The 25,206-nt window shown below is 42.4% G+C and overlaps 1 protein-coding gene across 4 annotated transcripts in view; it reads left to right on the top strand.

Annotated features, from left to right (window-relative positions):
- The window catches only part of ell2 (elongation factor for RNA polymerase II 2), a 50,659-nt gene extending 26,556 nt beyond the window's left edge, over positions 1-24,103 (top strand). For 2 of the 4 annotated variants that reach the window (XM_071336444.1, XM_071336442.1), the window contains exons 11-12: positions 6,823-6,867; positions 18,745-24,103. In XM_071336444.1, coding sequence (XP_071192545.1) covers positions 6,823-6,867; positions 18,745-18,861 — 162 coding nt within the window. In that variant the 3' untranslated portion in view covers positions 18,862-24,103. Of the gene's footprint in view, positions 1-6,822; positions 6,868-18,173; positions 18,398-18,744 lie in introns of all 4 variants that reach the window. The other 2 variants (XR_011667267.1, XM_071336443.1) reach the window with 2 other exon arrangements.
- Positions 24,104-25,206: the final 1,103 nt, after the last annotated feature.

Here is a 25,206-nt window from a genome sequence, read left to right as displayed (position 1 = left end):
GTTGAATAGCATGCATTTAGTTTTACTTGCGTTTTAAGAGCAGTTGGAGGCCACGGAAGGAGAGTTGTATGGCATTGCAGCTCGTCTGGAGGTTAGTTAAGTGTCCAAAGAAGGGCCAGAGGTATACAGAATGGTGTCGTCTGCGTAGAGGTGTATCGGAGAATTGCCATCAGCAAGAGCAACATCATTGATGTATACAGAGAAGAGAGTCGGCCCGAGGATTGAACCCTGTGGCACCCCCATAGAGACTGCCAGAGGTCAGGACAACAGGCCCTCCGATTTGACACACTGAACTCTATCAGAGAAGTAGTTGGTGAACCAGGCGAGGCAGTCATTTGAGAATCCAAGGCTGTCGAGTCTGCCAATAAGAATGTGGTGATTGATTGAGTCGAAAGCCTTGGCCAGGTCGATGAATACGGCTGCACAGTAATGTCTCTTATCGATGGCGGTTATGATGTCGTTTAGGACCTTGAGCGTGGCTGAGGTGCACCCATGACCAGCTCTGAAACCAGATTGCATAGCGGAGAAGGTACTGTTGGATTCGAAATGGTCGGTAATCTGTTTGTTAACTTGGCTTTCGAAGACCTTAGAAAGACAGGGTAGGATAGATATAGGTCTGTAGCAGTTTGGGTCTAGAGTGTCACCCCCTTTGAAGAGGGGGATGACCGCGGAAGCTTTCCAATCTTTGGGAATCTCGGACGATACGAAAGAGGTTGAACAGGCTAGTAATAGGGGTTGCAACAATTTCGGCAGATCATTTTAGAAAGAGAGGGTCCAGATTGTCTAGCCTGGCTGATTTGTAGGGGTCCAGATTTTGCAGCCCTTTCAGAACATCAGCTCTCTGGATTTGGGTGAAGGAGATATGGTGGGGGCTTTGGCAGGTTGCTGTGGAGGATGCCGGGCAGTTGACCGGGGTAGGGATAGCCAGGTGGAAAGCATGGCCAGCCGTAGAGAGATGCTTATTGAAATTCTCAATTATAGTGGATTTATCGGTGGTGACAGTGTTTTCTAGCCTCAGAGCAGTGGGCAGCTGGGAGGAGGTGTTCTTATTCTCCATGGACTTTACAGTGTCCCAGAACTCTTTTGAGTTAGTACTACAGGATGCAAATTTCTGTTTGAAAAAGCTAGCCTTAGCTTTCCTAACTGCCTGTATATTTGTTCCTAACTTCCCTGAAAAGTTGCATATCACGGGGGCTATTCGATGCTAATGCAGAACGCCACAGGATGTTTTTGTGCTGGTCAAAGGCAGACAGATCTGGAGTGAACCATAGACTCTATCTATTCCTAATTCTACATTTTTTGAATGGGGCATGCTTATTTAAGTGAGGAAGGCACTTTTAAAGAATAGCCAGGCATCATCTACTGATGGGATGAGGTCAATGTCATTCCAGGATACCCCGGCCAGGTCGATTTAGAAAGCCTGCTCGCAGAAGTGTTTTAGGGAGCGTTTGACAGTGATGAGGGGTGGTCGTTTGGTCGCAGACCCATTACGGATGCAGGCAATGAGGCAGTGTTCGCTGAGATCTTGATTAATACAGTGCCTGGATATCTGAGCATGTCTTTCTCCAAGCTGATACAGTTTCTTCAGAAAGTATTCACACCCCTTGATTTATTCCACATTTTGTTGTTGGAGCCTGAATTCAAAATGGATTACGTTTGTTTTTTCTAACCCATCTACACACAATTCCCCATAATGACAAAGTGAAAACATGCTTTTAGAAATGTTGTAAATTAAATACTTTGTCATGTAGTCTGTGGACACCTGCTTGTCGAACATCTCATTCCAAAATCATGGGCCTTAAATGGAGTTGTTAACCCCCCCCCCCCCCCCCCCTTTCTGCTAAAACAGCCTCTACTCTTCTGGGAAGGCTTTCCACTAGATGTTGGAACATGGATGCGGGGACTTGCTTCCATTCAGCCACGAGCATTAGTGAGGTCAGGCACTGATGTTGGTCGGTTAGCCCTGGCTCACAGTCTGTGTTCCAATTCATTCCAAAGGTATTCAATGGGGTTGAGGTCAGGGCTCTGTTCAGGCCAGTCAAGTTCTTCCATACCGATCTCGACAGACCATTTCTGTATGGACCTCGCTTTGTGCGCTGGGGCATTGTCATTCTGATACAGGAAAGGGCCTTCCCCAAATTGTTGCCACAACGTTGGAAGCACAGAATCGTCTAGAATGTAATTTTATGCTTTTACGTTAAGATTTCCCTTCACTGGAACTAAGGGGCCTAGCCCAAACCACGAAAAACAGCCGCAGACCATTATTCCTCCTCCACCAAACTTTACAGTTGGCACTATGCATTCGGGCAGGTAGCATTCTCCTGGCATCCGCCAAACCAGATTCATCTGTCGGACGGCCAGATGGTGAAGCGTGATCCATCACTCCAGAGAATACGTTTCCACTGCTCCAGAGTCCAATGGCGGTGAGATTTACACCACTCCAGCCAGCACTTTGTATTGGGCATGGTGATGTTAGGCTTGTGTGGCTGCACGGCCATGGAAACCCATTTCATTATGCTTTGGTCATTTTCCTGTTGGAACGTAAATCTTCGCCCCAGTCACTTGCATTCTGAAGCAGGATCTCGTCAAGATCTGGTCACATGTGCCGAATACAACAGGTGAAGACTACCGTTGTTGTAAATATTTAACGCAATAAAATAACAATAACGAGGCTATACAAGGTATCAGTACCGAGTCAATGTGCAGTGGTACGGGGTAATACAGTGTATAAACATTATGTAGGTGTAAAAGTGACGAGGCAATCTGGATATTTAAGAGTTTGGCTCCATTCATTGTTCCCGCCATCCATCCAGTCCCTGCCGCTGAAAAGCATCCCTATAGAATGATGCTGCCACCATCATGCTTGACGGTAGGGACGGTGTTTGACAGGTGATGAGCTGTGCCAGGTTTTCTCCAGACGTAATGCTTTGTGTTCGACCAAAGATAAACTTTTTACCATAATCTTTTGCCTTTATGATCGGTGTCTTTCACTGGCCTTTTTGCATACTCCAGTCGTGCCTTTTTCTCAGGACTGGCTTCTGTCTGGCCACTCTTTCATAAAGCCCAGATTGGTGAAGTGCTGTAGATTGTCCTTCTGGCAGGTTCTCCCATCTCAGCCAAGGAACTCTGTAGTTCTGTCAGGGTGGTCATTGTGTTCTTGGTTATCTCCCTGACCAAGGTCTTTCTTGCCTGGTTGCTCAGATGGCCAGCTCTATGCGGAGTCTGTGTAGTTCCATCTTTTTTTTTCAATTTCCCAATGATGTAGACCACTGTACTTCAACATTTTAGAAATTGTTTTAAACATTTTCCCAGATTGATGCCTCATCACAATTCTATCTTGAAATCCAAGGAACTGTCCGTAGATCTCAATGGTATAGTTTCTGCTCTAACCTTTTTTTATTTTAGACGTGTGTTTCTTTCTAAATCATGTCTAAACAATTGAATTGCCCACAGATGTACTCCAAGTTGTAGTGACATCTCAAGGATAATCAAAGGAAATTGGATGCACTGGATCTCAATTTGGAGCATCATAGCAAAGGGGTGTGAATACTTATGTAAATATAGATTTATGTATTTCATTTTCAGTTAATTGGCTAAACATTTTTTGCATGTTTTCACTCTGTCGTTATGGGGTATTATGTGTGTGTCGATCTCTGAGAGAAATAATCCATTTTGAATTCAAGCTGTGAAATGTAAGGGGTATGAAGTCAAGGGGTGTAAATTAGAGGTCTTCACGGATCCACATTTACCTAAATACCCGAACTGGTCCGGATCCAGAATTATAAATGTCACGGGTCTGGATTGGATCTAATATGATTGTCTCAGGTATGTGTAATTTGAACTGACTTGTCCGGAAGGGCCCGTACAGATCCGAACGAGACTGCTGCAGTAGAGGGGGAGAGAGAAATTAGATATTTTATGTTGATGCTCTTGCTTTTTCATGAGTATGGTGTGTAGCTTGTTGTTGGCCAATCATAAGTTATCAAAATCATCCTTAGCGCCTACTAACTTGATGAGACTCTCACAAACATGCAGTGATGGAAAAAGTACCCAATTGTCATACTTGAGAAAACAGTATAGATGCCTTTTTAATAGAAAGTTTCTCAAGTAAGTCAGCCAGTAAAATACTACATGGGTAAAATTATTTGGTTTTAAATATACTTAAGTATCAAAAGTAAAAGTATAAATCACTTAAAATGCCTTATATTAAGCAAAGCAGACAGCACCATTTTCTTGTTTTTAAAATTTAAGGATAACCAAGGGCACACTCCAACACTTACAAAAGATGCATTTGTGCTAAGTGAGTGCGCCAAGCCAGAGGCTTGCTCTAGGACACCCACAGGCCTCACAAGACTCGTCTGAAGGTCCCCCAGTACCAGTTGAAAACATTAATGGAAGTATATGAGACCGTTTTTAGTCCCAAAAAGAAGGGGTTAAATACATGTAAAATAAAAAATGGAGAGGGAGAGACTGAACAAGTTCCACAGATGTGGAATAATGTGTCCCTGAACAAAAGGGGAGGGGGGGGGTCAAAAGTAACAGTCAGTATCTGGTGTGGCCACCAGAGCATTAAGTACTGCAGTGCATCTCCTCCTGATGGACTGCACCAGATTTGCCAGTTCTTGCTGTGAGATGTTAACCAACTCTTCCACCAAGGCACCTGCAAGTTCCTGGACATTTCTGGGGCGAATGGCCCTCACCCTCCGATCCAACAGGTCCCAGACGTGCTCAATGGGATTGAGATCCGGGCTCTTCGCTGGCCATGGCGGAACACTGACATTCCTGTCTTGCAGGAAATCAAGCACAGAACGAGCAGTATAGCTGGTGACATTGTCATGCTGGAGGGTCATGTCAGGATGAGCCTGCAGGAAGGGTACCACATGAGGGAGGAGGATGTTTTCCCTGTAACGCACAACGTTGATTGCCTGCAATGACAAGCTCAGTCCGATGATGCTGTGACACAGCATGACGGACCCTCCACCTCCAAATCGATCCCGCTCCAGAGTACAGGCCTCGGTGTAACACTCATTCCTTTGACGATAAACACGAATCCGACCATCACCCCTGGTGAGACAAAACCTCGACTCGTCAGTGAAGAGCACTTTTTGCCAGTCCTGTCTGGTCCAGCGATGGTGGGTTTGTGCCATTAGGCGACGTTGTTGCCGGTGATGTCTGGTGAGGACCTGCCTTACAACAGGCCTACAAGCCCTCAGTCCACCCTATTGCGGACAGTCTGAGCACTGATGGAGGGATTGTGCGTTCTTGGTGTAACGCAGGCAGTTGTTGTTGCCATCCTGTACCTGTCCCGCAGGTGTGATGTTCAGATGTACCGATCCTGTCCGTCCTGTCTCCCTGTAGAGCTGTCTTAGGCGTCTCACAGAAAGACATTGCAATTTATTGCCCTGGCCACGTCTGCAGTCCTCATGCCTTCTTGCAGCATGCCTAAGGAACGTTCACGCAGATGAGCAGGGACCCTGGGCATCTTTCTTTTGGTGTTTTTCAGAGTCAGTAGAAAGGCCTCTTTTGTGTTCTAAGTTTTCATAACTGTGACCTTAATTGCCTATTGTCTGTAAGCTGTTAGTGTCTTAACGACATTCCACAGGTGCATGTTCATTAATTGTTTATGGTTCATTGAACAAGCATGGGAAACAGTGTTTAAACCCTTTACAATGAAGATCTGTGAAGTTATTTGGATTTGTACAAATTCTTTGAGAGACAGGGTCCTGAAAAAAGGACATTGTTTTTGTGTTAATTTTTTTTATAAAAAATATATTTCCTCAGCTTTTTTATATCCTAAATATAGGACAAACACTTCAAAACCTTGTTATTTTTTTTAACCTTTTTCTGTTTATGAATGTTATTCAATGTTTTTCTGGGCTATAGTAGTAAAGGCCAAATTCAATATTTGAAGAAATTTCTATTTAAAAAAAATAAAAAAAATAAAAAAAATGTCTTTACCTAAAGTCCTGAAATTCCAAATCGAATAGTATGACTATGGATCATATAGCTATCTTAAAACAATTCCATATGTCAGCTTAGAACCCTCTGTCTCCCAATGGACTTTTAAGAATTAATTTTCTGACTTTTTATTTGAAACTATAGGCTGAGAATGCGCATGCACTGCAGACTCAATTAGCCTAGCTAGCTTAACTAGCTTTTCCCAGTTTGATGCAATCAAGACATACTACATAATCATATTTGATGATAAATAACCTAGCTATGATAGCTATTAGTCTACTGTAGCGTGAGTCGGCCTGGTTGGTTGCTGTCTCTTCCACCCTGCTCCCCGTGTCACTCGCTCACAGTATAGCCCTTCCCCCGCCTGCTAGAGCTACACCTATCTCCTTCCTCTCGGGCTTTATCAGCTCCGATTTTAATAAAGTAGCTTAAAATACATATTCTGCTTCCCGCACTCTGATCGGACCGGGTCTGGATCCGACCAGGTCTCTATAAAAAAAATAATAATAATAATAATGCATATCGGGTCTGGGTGGGAAAGCCCCAGGTCCATTTCAAAATGGGTCCAACTTTTTGGACCCTTGAAGACCTAGTATGATTACTTTCTGAAGGCACTGTATGCATTTTTGGTTGTTGAGTCAATTATACCATGTCCATTTTCAAGCTTGTCTTTCAAAAAATATATATAATTAAGAATATTTAGACAAATTTAGCTGGCTACCTCATTGATCCTGCTTTGTAGTATACCCCTCAGGTCATATAACAACTAGGTCTACACCAAAGAGTACCAGGTCAGATTTAAAGTCTGGTCTCAATGGAACACATGCTCATGTAAATGAAAGCAACGTTTTTCAACTTTTGCAGGAGGTACATGAAGACGTGGTGAAAGAGTACAACAAAATGAGACTAGTAAGTAAAACAAATACTTAAATAGCAAACTTAGTCAATTAGCTAGCTAATGTGTGTAAAACTGAATTTGCTAGGCAAAATAGTGTTTCCTTGCGTAGTTGCATCAAGACCCAATTTTGGGTCAAGCACTTGTTTTTGTGATGCAACTACGCAGCATAGCCATTTTGCGTCTTTGCATTACACACTTAGTGCATTCGGAAGGAATTCAGACCACTTGACTTTCTCCACATTTTGTTACGTTATGGCCTTATTCTAAAATTGATTAAATAAAACATTTTTGCTCATCAATCTATACACAGTACGCCATAATGACACAGCGAAAACAGGTTTTTATAAAATTATACAAAAAAAAGTACTGCTGTGCTAGCTGTACCACTAGAGATTCTGGGTTTGAGTCCAGGCTCTGTCATAGCCAACCGCGACCGGGAGACCCATGGGGCAGCGCACAATTGGCCCAGCGTCGTCCAGGTTAGGGGAAGCTTTGGCCATCAGGGATGTCCTTGTCCCATCGTGCACTAGGGACTCCTGTGGCTGGCCGGGCGCAGTGCACGCTGACACGGTCGCCAGGTGTATGGTGTTTCTTCCTGACACATTTGTGCGGCTGGCTTCCGGGTTAAGTAGGCATTGTGTCAAGAAGCAGTGCGGCTTGGTTGGGTGGTGTTTCGGAGGACGCACGGCTCTCGACCTTCGCCTCTCCCGAGACCGTACAGGTGTTCCAGCGATGAGAAGACATTAACTGCCAATTGGATTCCACGGAATTGGGGAGAGAAAGGGGTAAAAAAAATATATATATATTATACCTTTACATAATTTCAGACCCTTCGCTATGAGACTCGAAATTGCGCTCCGGTGCATCCTGTTTCCATTGATCATCCTTGACATGTTTCTACAATTTGTTCGGAATCCACCTCTGGTAAATTCAATTGATTGGGCATGATTTGGAAAGGCATATCTGTCTATTTAAGGTCCCACAGTTGACAGTGCATGTCAGAGCAAAAACCAAGCCATGAGGTCAAAGGAATTGTCCGTAGAGCTCCGAGACAGGATTGTGTCGAGGCACAGATCTGGGGAAGGGTACCAAAACATTTCTGCAGCATTGAAGGTCCCCAAGAACCCAGTGGCCTCCATTCCTAAATAGAAGAAGTTTGGAACCACCAAGACTCTTCCTAGAGCTGGCCGCCCTGCCAAACTAAGCAATCGGGGGAGAAGGTCCTTGGTCAGGGAGGTGACCAAGAACCCGATGGTCACTCTGACAGAGCTCCAGAGTTTCTCTGTAGAGACAGGAGAATCTTCCAGAAGGACAACCATCTCTACAGAGCTTCACCAATCATGCCTTTATGGTAGTGGCCAGACAGAAGCCATTCCTCAGTAAAAGGCACATGACAGCTCGCATGGAGTTTGCCATAAGGCACCTAAAGACTCTCAGACCATGAGAAACAAGATTCTCTGGTCTGATGAATTCAAGATTGAACTCTTTGGACTGAATGCCAAGTGTCCCGTCTGGAGGTATGCTGGCACCATCCCTATGTTGAAGCATGGTGGTGGCAGCAGCATGCTGTGGGGATGTTTTTCAGTGGCAGGGAATGGGAGACTAGTCAGTATCGAGGGAAAGATGGACGGAGCAAAGTACAGAGATCCTTAATGAAAACCTGCTCCAGAGCGCTCAAGACCTGACTGAGGTGAAGGTTCACCCTTCCAACAGGACAGCGAACCTAAGCACACAGGCAAGACAACGCAGGCGTGGCTTCGGGACAATGTCCTTGAGTGGCCCGGACTAGAACCTGATCGAACATCTATGGAGAGACCTGAAAGTAGCTGTGCGGCGACACTTCCCATCCAACCTAAAAGAGCTTGAGAGGATCTGCAGAAAAGAATGGGAGGAAGTCCCCAAATACAGGTGTGCCAAGCTTATCGCGTCATACCGAAGAAGACTGAAGGCTCTAATCGCTGCCAAAGGTGCTTCAACAAAGTACTGAGTGAAGGGTCTGAATACTTATGTAAATGTGATTTCCATTTTTGCTTTGTCATTGTGTGTGTGTGTGGATTGATGAGGGGACATTTTAGAATAAGGCTGTAATGTAACAAAGTTGGAAAAAGTCAAGGGGTCTGGATACTTCCCGAATGTACTGTACATGTGGTATAAATTAGCAATGACACTAATCACTAGCTACACTAGCGTTCAAAAGTTTGAGGTCACTTAGGAAATTGCTTGTTTTAAAGAAAAGCACTTTTTTGTCCATTTAAAATAACATCAAATTGATCAGAAATAGTGTAGACAATGTTGTAAATGACTATTGTAGCTTGAAACGGCTGATTTTCTAATGGAATATCTACATAGGCGTAGAGGCCCATTATCAGCAACCATCACTCCTGTGTTCCAATGGCACGTTGTGTTAGCTAATCCAAGTTTTATTATATTTTAAACGGCTAATTGATCGTTAGAAATCTCTTACTGCCCTAAATGCCTCTGCTGATCCTACAGCTATTGTATGCAGTAATCATATGCCTATGAATAAGAGTAATACTGTTAGCATGGAGTTGGTGTGCCCAATTAGGAAGTCCATTGTGTGCAGCTCACCCTGCACTAATAAAAATAACCTGAACATGTCTACCTCTGCTAAGTTTCCCATTAAAGCAAGAAAACCCATTAAGCGTCCCAGAAAGTGTTTAAATATAGCCCACATTAACATACAGTGGGGAGAACAAGTATTTGATACACTGCCGATTTTGCAGGTTTTCCTACTTACAAAGCATGTAGAGGTCTGTCATTTTTATCATAGGTACACTTCAACTGTGAGAGACGGAATCTAAAACAAAAATCCAGAAAATCACATTGTATGATTTTTAAGTAATTCATTTGCATTTTATTGCATGACATAAGTATTTGATCACCTACCAACCAGTAAGAATTCCGGCTCTCACAGACCTGTTAGTTTTTCTTTAAGAAGCCCTCCTGTTCTCCACTCATTACCTGTATTAACTGCACCTGTTTGAACTCGTTACCTGTATAAAAGACACCTGTCCACACACTCAATCAAACAGACTCCAACCTCTCCACAATGGCCAAGACCAGAGAGCTGTGTAAGGACATCAGGGATAAATTGTAGACCTGTACAAGGCTGGGATGGGCTACAGGACAATAGCCAAGCAGCTTGGTGAGAAGGCAACAACTGTTGGCACAATTATTAGAAAATGGAAGAAGTTCAAGATGACGGTCAATCACCCTCGGTCTGGGGCTCCATGCAAGATCTCACCTCGTGGGGCATCAATGATCATGAGGAATGTGAGGGATCAGCCCAGAACTACACGGCAGGACCTGGTCAATGACCTGAAGAGAGCTGGGACCACAGTCTCAAAGAAAACCATTAGTAACACACTACGCCGTCATGGATTAAAATCCTGCAGCGCACGCAAGGTCCCCCTGCTCAAGCCAGCGCATGTCCAGGCCCGTCTGAAGTTTGCCAATGACCATCTGGATGATCCAGAGGAGGAATGGGAGAAGGTCATGTGGTCTGATGAGACAAAAATAGAGCTTTTTGCTCTAAACTCCACTCGCCGTGTTTGGAGGAATAGAAGGATGAGTACAACCCCAAGAACACCATCCCAACCGTGAAGCATGGAGGTGGAAACATCATTCTTTGGGGATGCTTTTCTGCAAAGGGGACAGGACGACTGCACCGTATTGAAGGGAGGATGGATGGGGCCATGTATCGCGAGATCTTGACCAACAACCTCCTTCCCTCAGTAAGAGCATTGAAGATGGGTCGTGGCTGGGTCTTCCAGCATGACAACGACCCGAAACACACAGCCAGGGCAACTAAGGAGTGGCTCCGTAAGAAGCATCTCAAGGTCCTGGAGTGGCCTAGCCAGTCTCCAGACCTGAACCCAATAGAAAATCTTTGGAGGGAGCCGAAAGTCCGTATTGCCCAGCGACAGCCCCGAAACCTGAAGGATCTGGAGAAGGTCTGTATGGAGGAGTGGGCCAAAATCCCTGCTGCAGTGTGTGCAAACCTGGTCAAGAACTACAGGAAACGTATGATCTCTGTAATTGCAAACTAAGGTTTCTGTACCAAATATTCAGTTCTGCTTTTCTGATGTATCAAATACTTATGTCATGCAATAAAATGCAAATTAATTACTTAAAAATCATACAATGTGATTTTCTGGATTTTTGTTTTAGATTCCGTCTCTCACAGTTGAAGTGTACCTATGATAAAAATTACAGACCTCTACATGCTTTGTAAGTAGGAAAACCTGCAAAATTGTCAGTGTATCAAATACTTGTTCTCCCCACTGTATGTAGCTTAAGAAACAAGGTTCATTAAATCAATTATTTTGCTATTAACAGATGACATTCATATTCTGACAATCTCTGAAACTCACTTAGATAATACCTTTTATCCAGGGGTTAGCAATACATGGTCGTAAGACCTATTGAAAAGACAGAAATGCCAAAGGTGGAGGTGTGGCTGTTTTTTAAATTCAGAACCACATTCCTGTAAAGCTTAGCGAGGATCTCATGTTAAATACCGTTGAAGTAATATGGCTACAGGTTCATTTGTCTCACCTAAAGCCCATTCTGGTGGGATGCTGCTATAGACCACCAAGGGCTAACAGTCAGTATCTGAATAACTTGTGAAATGCTTGATAATGTGTGTCATACCAATAGAGGGGTGTACTTTCTGGGTGATTTTAAATATTGATTGGCTTTCATCAGGCTGCCCACTCAAGAGAAAGCTTCAAACTTTAACTAGTGCCCGCAACCTGGTTCAGGTTATCAATTAACCTACCAGGGTAGTTACAAACAGTACAGGAATGACATCATCAACATGTATTGATCATCTCTTTACTAATGCTGCAGAAATTTGTTTGAAAGAAGTATCCAAATCCATTGATGTAGTGATCACAATATAGTAGCCATATCTAGGAAAACCAAAGTTCCTAAGGCTGGGCCTAATATTGTGAATGAGGTCATACAAGACATTTGTAGTGATTCCTATGTTGTGAAGAATATTTGTTGGTTCGTAGTGTGTAATGACGAGCAACCAGAACACTGCCCTTGACACATTTATGAAATTGCTTATCCCAGTTACTAATAAGCATGCACCTATTAAGAAAATGATTGGACTTAAATCCCAGTGGATTGAGGAATTTAAAAAGTGTATGGTTGAAAGAGATGGCAAATAGGTCTGGCTGTACAACTGATTGGCAAACAGTGCAAATTTAGAAATCATGTGACCTAAACTGAATTTAAAGAAGAAACTACACCAAAACAAAGATAAATGACAAAGAATGCTAGTAAAAAGCTTTGGAGTACCTTAACCTCTCTGGGGCAGGTGGGACGCAAACGTCCCACCGGCCAATAGCCAGGGAAAATACAGCGCGCCATATTCAAATAACATGATATAAAAATCTAACTTTCATTAAATCACACATGTAAGATACCAAATTAAAGCTACACTCGTTGTGAATCCAGCCAACATGTCAGATTTCAAAAAGGCTTTTCGGCAAAAGCATAAGATGCTATTATCTGATGCTAGCACAACAGTAAACAAACAGAGTAGCATATTTCAACACTGCAAGCACGACACAAAACACAGAAATAAAATATAAATCGTGCCTTTGACGAAATTCTTTTGTTGGCACTCCAATATGTCCCATAAACATCACAAATGGTCCTTTTGTTCGATTAATTCCGTCGATATATATCCAAAATGTCAATTTATTTGGACCGTTTCATCCAGAAAAACACAGCTTCCAACTATCGCCACTTCTCTACAAAATATATCAAAAGTTACATGTAAATTTTACCAAAACATTTCAAACTAATTTTGTAATACAACGTTAGGTATTTTTAAACTTTAATAATCTATCAATTTGAAGACGGGATGATCTGTGTCCAATACAAAAGAAAACAAACTGACGCAACTTTTTTCGTAACGTGGCTCTCTCAAAAAATGTACTTCATGTGACCCTCATTTACTTCTTCAGTACACAAAGGAATAACCTCAACCAATTTCCAAGGACTGGTGACATCCAGTGGAAGCGGTAGGAACTGCAAGCAAGTCCATTAGAAATCTGTTGTCTCTAAGATAACTCATTGAAAAGACAGTGACATCAAAAAAATACAAATTCTGAATGGTTTGTCCTCCGGGTTTTGCCTGCTACATAAGTTCTGTTATTCTCACAGATATGATTCAAACAGTTTTAGAAGCTTCAGAGTGATTTCTATCCAAATCTACTAATAATATGCATATCTTATATTCTGGGGATGAGTAGCAGGCAGTTGAATCTTTGCATGCTTTTTTCCCGAAAGTGAAAATGCTGGCCCCTGCCCACAAGAAGTTAAATTACATTTTTCGCAAAAAGCCAAACTTCGCTCCATCATTCAATGAATCAGATGGCTCATTCATCACAGAACCTACTGATATTGCCGACTACTTTCAATGATTTTTTTTAATTGGAAAGATTAGCAAACTTAGGCATGACATGCCAGCAACAGACGCTGACCTATATCTGACCAAATTATGATATCTGACCAATTATAAATTATTATAAGTCTAGCATTGTAATTTTGAATTCCGTAAAGTAAGTATGGAAGAGGTGAAAAAATTGTCTATCAACAATGACAAGCCACTGGGGACTGACAACTTGGAATGAACATTTCTTGAGGATAATAGCGGATGATATTGCCACCCCTATTTGCCATATTTTCGATTGAAGTCTACTAGAAAGTGTGTGCCCTCAGGCCTGAAGGGAAGCAAAAGTTATTCCCCTACCCAAGAATAGTAAAGGCCCCTTTGGTCGACTATTTGAGCCAGTAATCAGCCTGTTATCAACCCTTAGTATTCCTTTGTAAAGAATTGTGTTTGACCCAGATACAATGCTATTTTACAGTAAACAAATTGACAACAGACTTTCAGCACGCTTATAGGGAAGGACATTCAACAAGCACAGCACTTACACAAATGACTGATTAGCTGAGAGAAATTGATGATAAAAAGATTGGGGGCTGTTAGACTTCAGTGCGGCTTTTGACATTATGGATTTACACCCCCAGCTATATTTTGGATAAAGAGTTACCTGTCTAACAGTACACAGAGGGCGTTCTTTTAATGGAAGCCTCCAAAAAAATCCAGGTAGAATCAGGAATTCCTCAGGGCAGCTGTCTAGGTCCCTTTTTTCAATCTTTACTAATGACATGCCAGTCTGTCTATGTATGCGGATGACTCAGCACTGTACACGTCAGCTACCACAGCGACTGATGTGACAGCAACACTTAACAGTTAGTTTCAGAATGGGTGGCAAGGAATAAGTTAGTCATACATTTTTCAAAAACTGAAAGCATTGTATTTGGGACAAATCATTCAGTAAACCTCAACTAAATCTGGTAATGAATAATGTTCAGTCGTGTGGTCAGGTGCCACAGAGGGACTTAGGAAAATTGCAATTGGCTCCGAACAGGGCATCACGGCTTGCCCTTGTAATGTTAGCTCTCTGTGTACATCCAACTATGCATGGCAATCTCTCCTGGCTCAAAGTGGAGGAGAGATTTAACTTCCTCACTGCTTGTATTTGTGAGCGGTGTTGAATGCACTGTCTGTTTGAACTACTGGCACACAGCTCGGACAACCATGCCCCACAAGACATGCCACCAGAGGTCTCTTCACAGTTCCCAAGTCCAGAACAGGCTATGGGAGGCGCACAGTATTTATTTGATATTTTTAAGGGGTGGAATCAGCTTTAATATTGTGGATAGATTGTTGCTTCCATCAATGTAATTGTCTGCATCATTTCCAATCCCCCATATACAGTGGGGAGAACAAGTATTTGAAACACTGCCGATTTTGCAGGTTTTCCTACTTACAAAGCATGTAGAGGTCTGTAATTTGTATCATAGGTACACTTCAACTGTGAGAGACGGAATCTAAAACAAAAATCCAGAAAATCACATTGTATGATTTTTAAGTAATTAATTTGCATTTTATTGCATGACATAAGTATTTGATCACCTACCAACCAGTAACAATTCCGGCTCTCACAGACCTGTTAGTTTTTCTTTAAGAAGCCCTCCTGTTCTCCACTCATTACCTGTATTAACTGCACCTGTTTGACTCGTTACCTGTATAAAAGACACCTGTCCACACACTCAATCAAACAGACTCCAACCTCTCCACAATGGCCAAGACCAGAGAGCTGTGTAAGGACATCAGGGATAAAATTGTAGACCTGCACAAGGCTGGGATGGGCTACAGGACAATAGGCAAGCAGCTTGGTGAGAAGGCAACAACTGTTGGCGCAATTATTAGAAAATGGAAGAAGTTCAAGATGACGGTCAATCATCCTCGGTCTGGGGCTCCATGCAAGATCTCACCTCGTGGGGCATCAATGATCATGAGGAAGGTGAGGGATCAGCCCAGAACTACACGGCAGGACCTGGTCAATGACCTGAAGAGAGCTGGGACCACAGTCTCAAAGAAAACCATTAGTAACACACTACGCCGTCATGGATTAAAATCCTGCAGCGCACGCAAGGTCCCCCTGCTCAAGCCAGCGCATGTCCAGGCCCGTCTGAAGTTTGCCAATGACCACCTGGATGATCCAGAGGTGGAATGGGAGAAGGTCATGTGGTCTAATGAGACAAAAATAGAGCTTTCTGGTCCAAACTCCACTCGCCGTGTTTGGAGGAAGAAGAAGGATGAGTACATCCCCAAGAACACCATCCCAACCGTGAAGCATGGAGGTGGAAACATCATTCTTTGGGGATGCTTTTCTGCAAAGGGGACAGGACGACTGCACCGTATTGAGGGGAGGATGGATGGGGCCATGTATCGCGAGATCTTGGCCAACAACCTCCTTCCCTCAGTAAGAGCATTGAAGATGGGTCGTGGCTGGGTCTTCCAGCATGTCAACGACCCGAAACGCACAGCCAGGGCAACTAAGGAGTGGCTCCATAAGAAGCATCTCAATGTCCTGGAGTGGCCTAGCCAGTCTCCAGACCTGAACCCAATAGAAAATCTTTGGAGGGAGCTGAAAGTCCGTATTGCCCAGCGACAGCCCCAAAACCTGAAGGATCTGGAGAAGGTCTGTATGGAGGAGTGGGCCAAAATCCCTGCTGCAGTGTGTGCAAACCTGGTCAAGAACTACAGGAAACGTATGATCTCTGTAATTGCAAACAAAGGTTTCTGTACCAAATATTAAGTTCTGCTTTTCTGATGTATCAAATACTTATGTCATGCAATAAAATGCAAATTAATTACTTAAAAATCATACAATGTGATTTTCTAGATTTTTGTTTTAGATTCCGTCTCTCACAGTTGAAGTGTACCTATGATAACAATTACAGACCTCTACATGCTTTGTAAGTAGGAAAACCTGCAAAATCGGCAGTGTATCCAATACTTGTTCCCCCTACTGTATATATTTACCCCCAAAATATAAGCATATACACTTTTTTTTAATATACCTTTATTCCCTGCAACCCCCCCCCCCCCCCCCCAAAAATGAAGTAAACTAATAAACAGTAACACTTTTTATTTTTTATTTATCCATTATTTTACCAGGTAAGTTGACTGAGAACACGTTCTCATTTGCAGCAACGACCTGGGGAATAGTTACAGGGGAGAGGAGGGGGATGAATGAGCCAATTGTAAACTTAGGCTTCTACCTTCAGATTATACATATTTTACAGACACAATAGTTATATATTGTTTGTTTTTAGTCCTTCCTCTATTTCTGATGTGCATCCATCTATTTGTAACTGTGCTATTTCACAAAATTTCTGAACCTTTTATACATTTTTCAAACACCGTATGTTTTACAATGGTTATCTTGTTGTTATTAGTCCCACCCTTCAGCTCCATTCAACCCCTCACATCTATCTCTTCACACCATCCATTTTGGATTTCTATTTGCCATATTTTTCAACTGTGCTGTGATGCTTCACAAAAGTACTGAACCTTTCTATTCTCATAGCTACTACAGATTGTAAATTTAAAGAAACATTTTTGCTAAAATAATGATTTATATTATTGATCGATTGACTGACTTTTCAAATCACCCAGTATTGTTATCTGCAGCGTTAGTACTTGGTAAATGATGCAAATCTTCAGCCGGACCTGTGACCAAAAACGAGCTACATATGGACAGTACCAAAATAAATGATCTAATGACTCTGCCTCTTTGCAGAAAAATCTGCAGAGCTGGGAAGATTGTATCCCCCATATATAACGTTCTATTGGTTGCAAGAATTTTGTATAATTTAATATTTCGAAGTTTTGAATCCGACGTTGTTTTGCGTGTCAATTCATAAACCATGTGCCATGGAATCGGTACATCAAAAATCGCAGTATTACATAGAGCCATGACTACATGGAACTCTACTACACCAAGTAACTTGTGCCAGTAAAATGTTCTTTAAAATGTGATAATACACCTTATGGAACAGTGGGGACTGTGAAGCAACACAAACAAACATAGACACATGCATACAAACACACGATAACATACGCATTATACACAAATGTACACACAGATTAGATATGTGAGAGTAGAGGCCTGAGGGCATTTTAAAAATGTATAATTGCCTTAATTTTGCTGGAGCCCAGGAAGAGTGCCTTGGCAGCAGCTAATGGGTATCCATAATAAATACAAATACAGCCAAAGGGTGGGCTGGCTGGCTAGCTAAAGTACTCATTATGCATTAGTTTGCTAGTAATTAGCGCTGGCCACATTAGCTAAATATTAAAGGGATATTTTGGCAATGAGGCCGTTTTATCTATTTCTCCAGAGTCAGATTAACTCATGCATACCATTTTTGTGTCTGTCCAGTATGAAGGATGTTAGAGGTAGTTTCTGGAAGACTATGGGTATCTACTAGCATGTTTGCGAAACTACCTAGAACTTACTTCATACTGGACATTGAGACACACAAATGGTGTACACAAGTTTATCAGACTCTAGGGAAATAGATAAAGGGCCTCATTGCCAAAATCCTGACATATCCCTTTAATGACTTTAAAAATGGGCTAACCAAGGCTAAATCTTAATCATTCATTGGATTTATATAGCGCTTTTCTGTAACTTTACATGGTAGGGAGAAACTCCCCTCATCCACCACCAATATGTAGCACCCACCTGGGTGATGCACGGCAACCATTTTTGTCAGAACGCTCACCACACATCCGCTCTCAGGTGGAGAGAAGTGAGATATGCCAATTAGGAATGAGGTTAGGTTGGGAACTTATCGTATGAGTGTTGACCCCAGGGTCATTGATAAGTGCCATGGGATTTTTTTATGACCACAGATTCAGGACACCTGTGTAATGTCCCATCTGAAAGACTGCACCCTATGCAGGGCAATGTCCCCTTCACTGCCCTAGGGCATTGGGATCTCCTTAGACCAGAGAGAAGACTGCCCCCTACTGGCCCTCCAACACCACTTCCAGCAGCAGCTGGTCTCCCAACCAGGACCGACCCTGCTTGGCTTCAGAAGCAAGCCAGCAGTGGGATGCAGGGTGGTATGCTGCTGGTGTGTTCTGTTGATGGTGTATTTATTTATTTTTCAATTTATTCCTCGTGTAATTATTTTTATTTGTTTCTCTCTGCATTGTTGGGAAGGGCCCGTAAGTAACATTAGATGATTAATTGACTTTGCTAAGCTTGGTTACAGCTGTCCAGGGAGGCAGACAAACAAAACAAGCATTCTGTACAGTTCAAGGCACTGTGTTTTATGAACCAAACACGACGTCGGAACGTTGAGCGATCAAGTAACAGTAATTCAACCCCCCCAAAAAAACGTTATGAATGGCTCTCTAAACACTGCATATCAGGTAACATTATGGAGTCTAATTTCTTTGTGTATGTGTCACCCTGCAGCACAGCCCAAACTACCAGGTGGAGAAGCAGCGCTGCGAGTACCTGCATAACAAGCTGGCCCACATCAAGCACCTCATCGCTGACTTTGACCAGCGCAGTTCCCAATCCTGGAGCTAGAGCACCAGTTTCAAGACCACACAGTTTTGAGGTGGTTTAAGGGGTGTGCGGAGCAAGGGGGTTTCAACTGGCTTTTATTTATTCAGACCCCCTTGTCTCTGCTGCCCCCCCTTCTCGTAATGGTTTCTCCTGAAGCTCCTCTTCAATTCTACAACACTGGTCTACGAGGAAGGGAACTACATGCGTGTGGGGGTAGGGGGGATACTTAACACTTCTTGCTTACGAAGGACTTTATCCAAAAATGTAACTTATTTTTGAAAGCAGAGAAAATATTATACTTGTATTTAAGTTTTTAAAAAAGGGAGATGTATTTATTTTGGACTGTTCAGATGTGTGTGTGGTCCACACATGATTTATTGTTTAAAAAGTTTATATTTTCCGAAACCAATGCAAAAAACATGGGCCTTATGTGTTTGACTTTCTGAAGCCATTTTGCACACGAGAGGAGATCCCGAGTGGCGCAGTGGTCTAAGACACTGCATCTCAGTGCTAGAGGCATCACTACAGACACTGGTTCAAATCTAGGCTGTATTGCAACTGGCTGTGATTGAGAGTCCCATAGGGCGGCGCACAATTGGTCCAGCGTCGTCCGGGTTTGGCCGGTGTAAGCCGTCAATGTAAATAAGAATTTGTTAACGGACTTGCCTAGTTTAAAAAAAGAAAATCCAATGTATCGTCCCAATTGTCAGAAGTTGCTTATCTTCCCTTCACCCTCTTCCTTCATGGTGAAGTAGATGGAGAGGAATCCACTTTAGACCATTGAGACGCAACACCAATATGTGTGTATGGGTTATAAGGGCCATGGGGGGGGGGGTAAATTTAGGAGTATTGTCCCCTGATAGCAGGGGGGCGCTACCCTGTGCAACATCAGTGTTTCTGTTCTCTGTGCAAAAGGGTGCCTTAAGGTGTTAGTTTACATGGGGGAATTACAACCACCTGGCTACAGGTCTCACACACACCAGCATGTGGGGGGGGGGGGGGTCAAAAAGGGAATACAAAGGTCAGGGAGGTTTGTGTGTGAATGTGTGTGTGGGCGGCTATGTAAAATGGGGGGAGTAAGAGATTTTGGGGGGAACACGTGGGGGGGTGAGAAAATAGCTAGGTTTCCATCCAATTCATGACCGATTTTCTTGCAAATATTCTGAAATCGTCATTTTCCCACCAGACATGTTGCGGATAAAAGTCTGCGTGATGACGTAGTGCACATTTATTAAAACAAAAAAAAAAAAAAAAGTTTAGTTGGTTTCCATCGCATTTTCAACTACTGATGGTTTTGTCAGAGAAATGTTCCACTGGCAGTGGCATGTGCGCTCTAGCCAACAGCTAGCAGATACAGTGCTAGTAGGCTACCTACATGAGAGCGATTTTATTATTTTTATTTGTCAAACGGCAGCCAAGCATCGATCATTGTTACTAGAATAAGACCCTCAATATTTATTGGAAAAGAGCATCAAGCTCATCACTGTGCACTTTCACCAGCCTGTGAAGTAAATACCTTATTTCATCTGTAGCATAAACTGTATGCTTTCCCGAGGTGTAGTGGGAGGACCACATGATATGATTGCGTGACTCCCAAGTTTACATCGATATGATGGTTATATCAATATTTGCGCATAAAGGCAACCGCCATTTCTCACATCAATTTTATTGAAACAAAAAGATCCCACCTTGTCTAGTGTATTTTGTTTTGTCGACATTTGGAAAGTTGACCGACAAATAAGTTGTTGGATAGAAAGCATGTTGGGGAAAAAGCTGCTGTAGTCTTTTTTTTGTTTGACTAGCCAGAGCACCCAGGATCAACCTGGCTAAGGTTCGTGTTCGTAATTGGGGGGCTGTTCTAGAGTAGCCAATCTCTGGAAGGACTAGAGCGTTTCTTCGCCAGTTTATTTACTGGAAAACAGGCTGTTCTGTTTGATAAATTAATGCATCCACTAGAGGACAAATCTGTATTACGAAGACAAATGTATTATTTTCTCCTTGATTCCAGTTTTGTCAGTGCAGCAGAACTATGGAAGAACTGCGAATAGCATTTCTGTTTTAGTTTTTGAATTCAACTCATGCCGATTTAGTTTGACAGACAGATGAAGGCATGGATTGAGGATGAAAATCAACATCTTTATTTCATGATATCATTAATAAACAAGGTCTTGAGCTCAAGGGAAATATTATGTTTACAAACCTGTGTTAGAATGTTTGTCCCCAAAAAAATGAAATACTGTTCTGGTATATATCTGCATACTGGTTCAGCCTTTATTTATGAGACACTGATACTGGAGACAGGATATAAAATGTGTTCCCTGGAAGATGACATTTCTGTTTTGGGGTAGCATTCTAGTACTTATTTGAACTTTTTCTCTCTCTGCGTTCCAAGTGGGTGGGAAGGAACAAATCCAAAATTGTAAGTAAGAAACTGAAGATGATGCACTCTTGTGCATGATGTAAGGTCTGATAGTACTGTCGTCATATGATTGGGGCTTCTTTTGGATGGGTCTCTGCAGCAGAGGTAGTGTCACTTTTTAAAACAGGAAGGCCCTCTTCAGTCACAATTCAAACTATATTCCATCGTTACTACATTTCAGTTTGAAAGTCAAACTCTGCAAGGACCATGAGCTCAACATGCTTTAGAGGGATTTGTAGACATGAAAAATACTTATTTGGAGATCTCTGAAGCATCTTGACTAGAGGTCGACAGATTATGATTTTTTGACACCGATACCGATTATTGGAGGACCAAAAAAAAAACGATGCCGATTTGTATTATTTGTTTTATTTGTAATAATGACTGTTACAACAATACTGAATGAACACTTATTTTAACTTAATACATCAATAAAATCAATTTAGCCTCAAATAAATAATGAAACATGTTCAATTTGGTTTAAATAATGCAAAAAGAAAGTGTTGGAAAAGAGAAAAAGTGCAATATGTGCCATGTAAGAAAGCTAACGTTTAAGTTCCTTGCTCAGAACATGAGAACATATGAAAGCTGGTGGTTCCTTTTAACATGAGTCTTCAATATTCCCAGGTAAGAAGTTTTAGGTTGTAGTTATTATAGGAATTATAGGACTATTTCTCTCTATACCATTTGTATTTCATATACCTTTGACTATTGGATGTTCTTATAGGCACGTTAGTATTGCCAGTGTAACAGTATAGCTTCCGTCCCTCTCCTCGCTCCTACCTGGGCTCGAACCAGGAACACATCGACAACAGCCACCCTCGAAGCAGCGTTACACATGCAGAGCAAGGGGAACAACCACTCCAAGTCTCAGAGCGAGTGACGTTTGAAACGCTATTAGCGCGCACCCCGCTAACTAGCTAGCCATTTCACATTGGTTACACCAGCCTAATCTCGGGAGTTTATAGGCTTGAAATCATAAACAGCGCAATGCTTGAAGCACAACGAAGAGCTGCTGGCAAAACGCACAAAAGTATGGTTTGAATGAATGCTTACGAGCATGCTGCTGCCTACCACCGCTCAGTCAGACTGCTCTATCAAATCATAGACTTAATTATAACATAATAACACACAGAAATTTGAGCCGTAGGTCATTAATATGGTCGAATCCGGAAACTATCATCTCGAAAACAAGACGTTTATTCTTTCAGTGAAATATGAAACCGTTCCGTATTTTATCTAACGGGTGGCATCCATAAGTCTAAATATTCCTGTTACATTGCACAACCTTCAATGTTATGTCATATTTACGTAAAATTCTGGCAAATTAGGTGGCCCAAACTGTTGCATATACACTGACTGCGTGCAATGAACGCAAGAGAAGTGACACAATTTCACCTGGTAAATATTGCCTGCTAACCTGGATTTCTTTTAGCTAAATATGCAGGTTTAAAAAATATATACTTCTGTGTATTGATTTTAAGAAAGGCATTGATGTTTATGGTTAGGTACACATTGGAGCAACGATACGCACCGCATCGATTATATGCAACGCAGGACACGCTAGATAAACTAGTAATATCATCAACCATGTGTAGTTAACTAGTGATTATGATTGATTAATTGATTGTTTTTTTATAAGATAAGTTTAATGCTAGCTAGCAACTTACCTTGGCTTACTGCATTCGCGTAACAGGCAAGCTCCTCGTGGAGTGCAATGTAATCAGGTGGTTAGAGTGTTGGACTAGTTAACTGTAAGGTTGCAAGATTGAATCCCCCGAGCTGACAAGGTAAAAATCTGTCGTTCTGCCCCTGAATGAGGCAACTATCATTGAAAATAAGAATGTGTTCTTAACTAACTTGCCTAGTTAAATAAAGATTAAATAAAGGTGTAAAAAAAATAATCGGTGTCCAAAAATACCGATTACTTGAAATCGGCCCTAATTAATCGGTCGACCTCTAATCTTGACACTCATGAGTCCCAGCAGACTACTACAGTACAGGGTCCACTCCCAGCAAAATGGTGACTTTGTTGGAGCCTCACTCAAATAACTTGAGTGAATGGCTCGGTTTTATTTTTTTTATTTTTTTATGCTAGGCTACACACAACTCCCATGGTCTAGTCCGTCTCACTGCTCCCTCCTTCCTCCTTTTAAAGACTGCTCAGAAAACGCAGCAGCGTTGCTACTAACAGTGCGTTTACACTAGGAAGCGGCATTGCGTGTGGAAACATTGGAAGCCATTCACTCTCAATGGAAGGAAAGCAAGAGAAAGTGGGCAGGGGGACCGTTGAGCGACGCGAGCATGGCCGAGGGAGCTATACAGGGTGGTACTAAAATTGGGGAAAGCTGAACTTCTATTCTAATCCTCTGCAATATCGTGACACGAATGACCAATCGAAGCGCACCGTAGCTTCCAAACCCTACTGGATTGGCTGACAATGGCTGTTTATACGTTTCACGACCTAGCTTGCTTGTTAGCACCCACATGAGGGTGAGGCTAGCGTGAGAGGCTGGGGGAGAGGCTGTCCTCTCCGCGACCCTGCAGCAGCCAATTGACTGGTCAAAGGACATTCATTTAATGGGTCTTAGCAGCCTGCCATGTTAAGTGACTCATCAGAACTGCCAGGAAGGAAGGAGGGCTGGGGGAGCAGAAGCGGATTTTTTTTGGGGGGGGGGTTCAGCAGTCTTACTGAGAAGTTGTAAAGGGCAAACAAGTGTTTTAAACACATCTCAATGTTTTGGTGTGAAAGATGACTCAGAACTGTATGGATTGTGAAGGAGTACTGAACCTGCCCACCTGAAAATGCATTAAATCTGTCAAATAAAAGTCTACTTGGCTTTACATTGAAGATTGTAGACTTTCTTTTCAGTTGTATGCCATCTGCATATCCGTGTGATTATGGGCCTTGACCCCTGGTTAAGAGTTCTGTATGAATGCAACCCATGGTTATGAAGGCATGATTGGAAGCTTTGGAATGTTGTTTGATCATTTCCATGGTTATGAAGGCATGATTGGAAGCTTTGGAATGTTGTTTGATCATTTCGGGCTACCGAGACTTCACATTTTGTTTCATCATGATTAATGTGAAAAATCATACTGTTTAATATACTTGTCATGGAATGAACAGTCAGTCTCCTGGTTAGAATTGTAGACTGTTGAACAGCAGCAAACTGGACACTCCCACTGGCTTAATCTGTGCAAAGGTATGCAGATACTGCACTAGTGCACGCATGGAAAGGTCTTTTTTTGAATAGTTACAAGCAACATTGGTTGTACAGGGATTTTTGGGGGGGTTGTCCTTAAAATGTCCTTTAATATTTTCACACATGCAATGCATGCATGTTCCAGGGATTTCAAATTCTAGGACTGAGAAAATAATTTTCCATAATATATTTCACTTAACTATTGTAACTGAGGTGGTTCAGTGAACCACAGGGATGAGTAACCTTGCCTGAAGATGTGCTGGCTCCTAGAGAAAATGCCTACAGGCTTTAGCTCTACGGCCTAGCAGACTTATGGCACACAACTGACCCGGGTTCAAATCCAGCTAGTCACATTGGTGCAGCAACTTTGATTAAGTCAGTTGATTCCGAGGAGGTGGTCAAAAGCGGGTGAATTGTAGCAGAGGTAGTTTGGTGAACCACCCTCATGAGTAACCAACCTTTCCTGAGATCTGAGGACTTGCGTTAGTTCCCCTAACACAGCCTTGTGCAGATGAGATGGGTTCAAAGTCAGTCACACGCTATCAACAAATATACAGTGTACAAAACATTATGAACACCTGCTCTTTCCATGACAGACTGACCTGGTGAATCCAGGTGAAAGCTATGATCTCTTATTGATGTCACTTGTTAAATCATTTTCAGTCAGTGTAGATGAAGGGGAGGAGACGGGTTAAAGAAGGATTTTTAAGCCTTGAGACATGGATTGTGTATGTGCCATTC

The sequence above is a fragment of the Salvelinus alpinus genome, chromosome 12 (genome assembly GCF_045679555.1).
Source record: "Salvelinus alpinus chromosome 12, SLU_Salpinus.1, whole genome shotgun sequence".
Classification (NCBI taxonomy): Eukaryota; Metazoa; Chordata; class Actinopteri; order Salmoniformes; family Salmonidae; genus Salvelinus; species Salvelinus alpinus.
The sequence above is the reverse complement of the archived record's forward strand: the minus strand, read 5'-3'. Positions and strand labels throughout refer to the sequence as shown.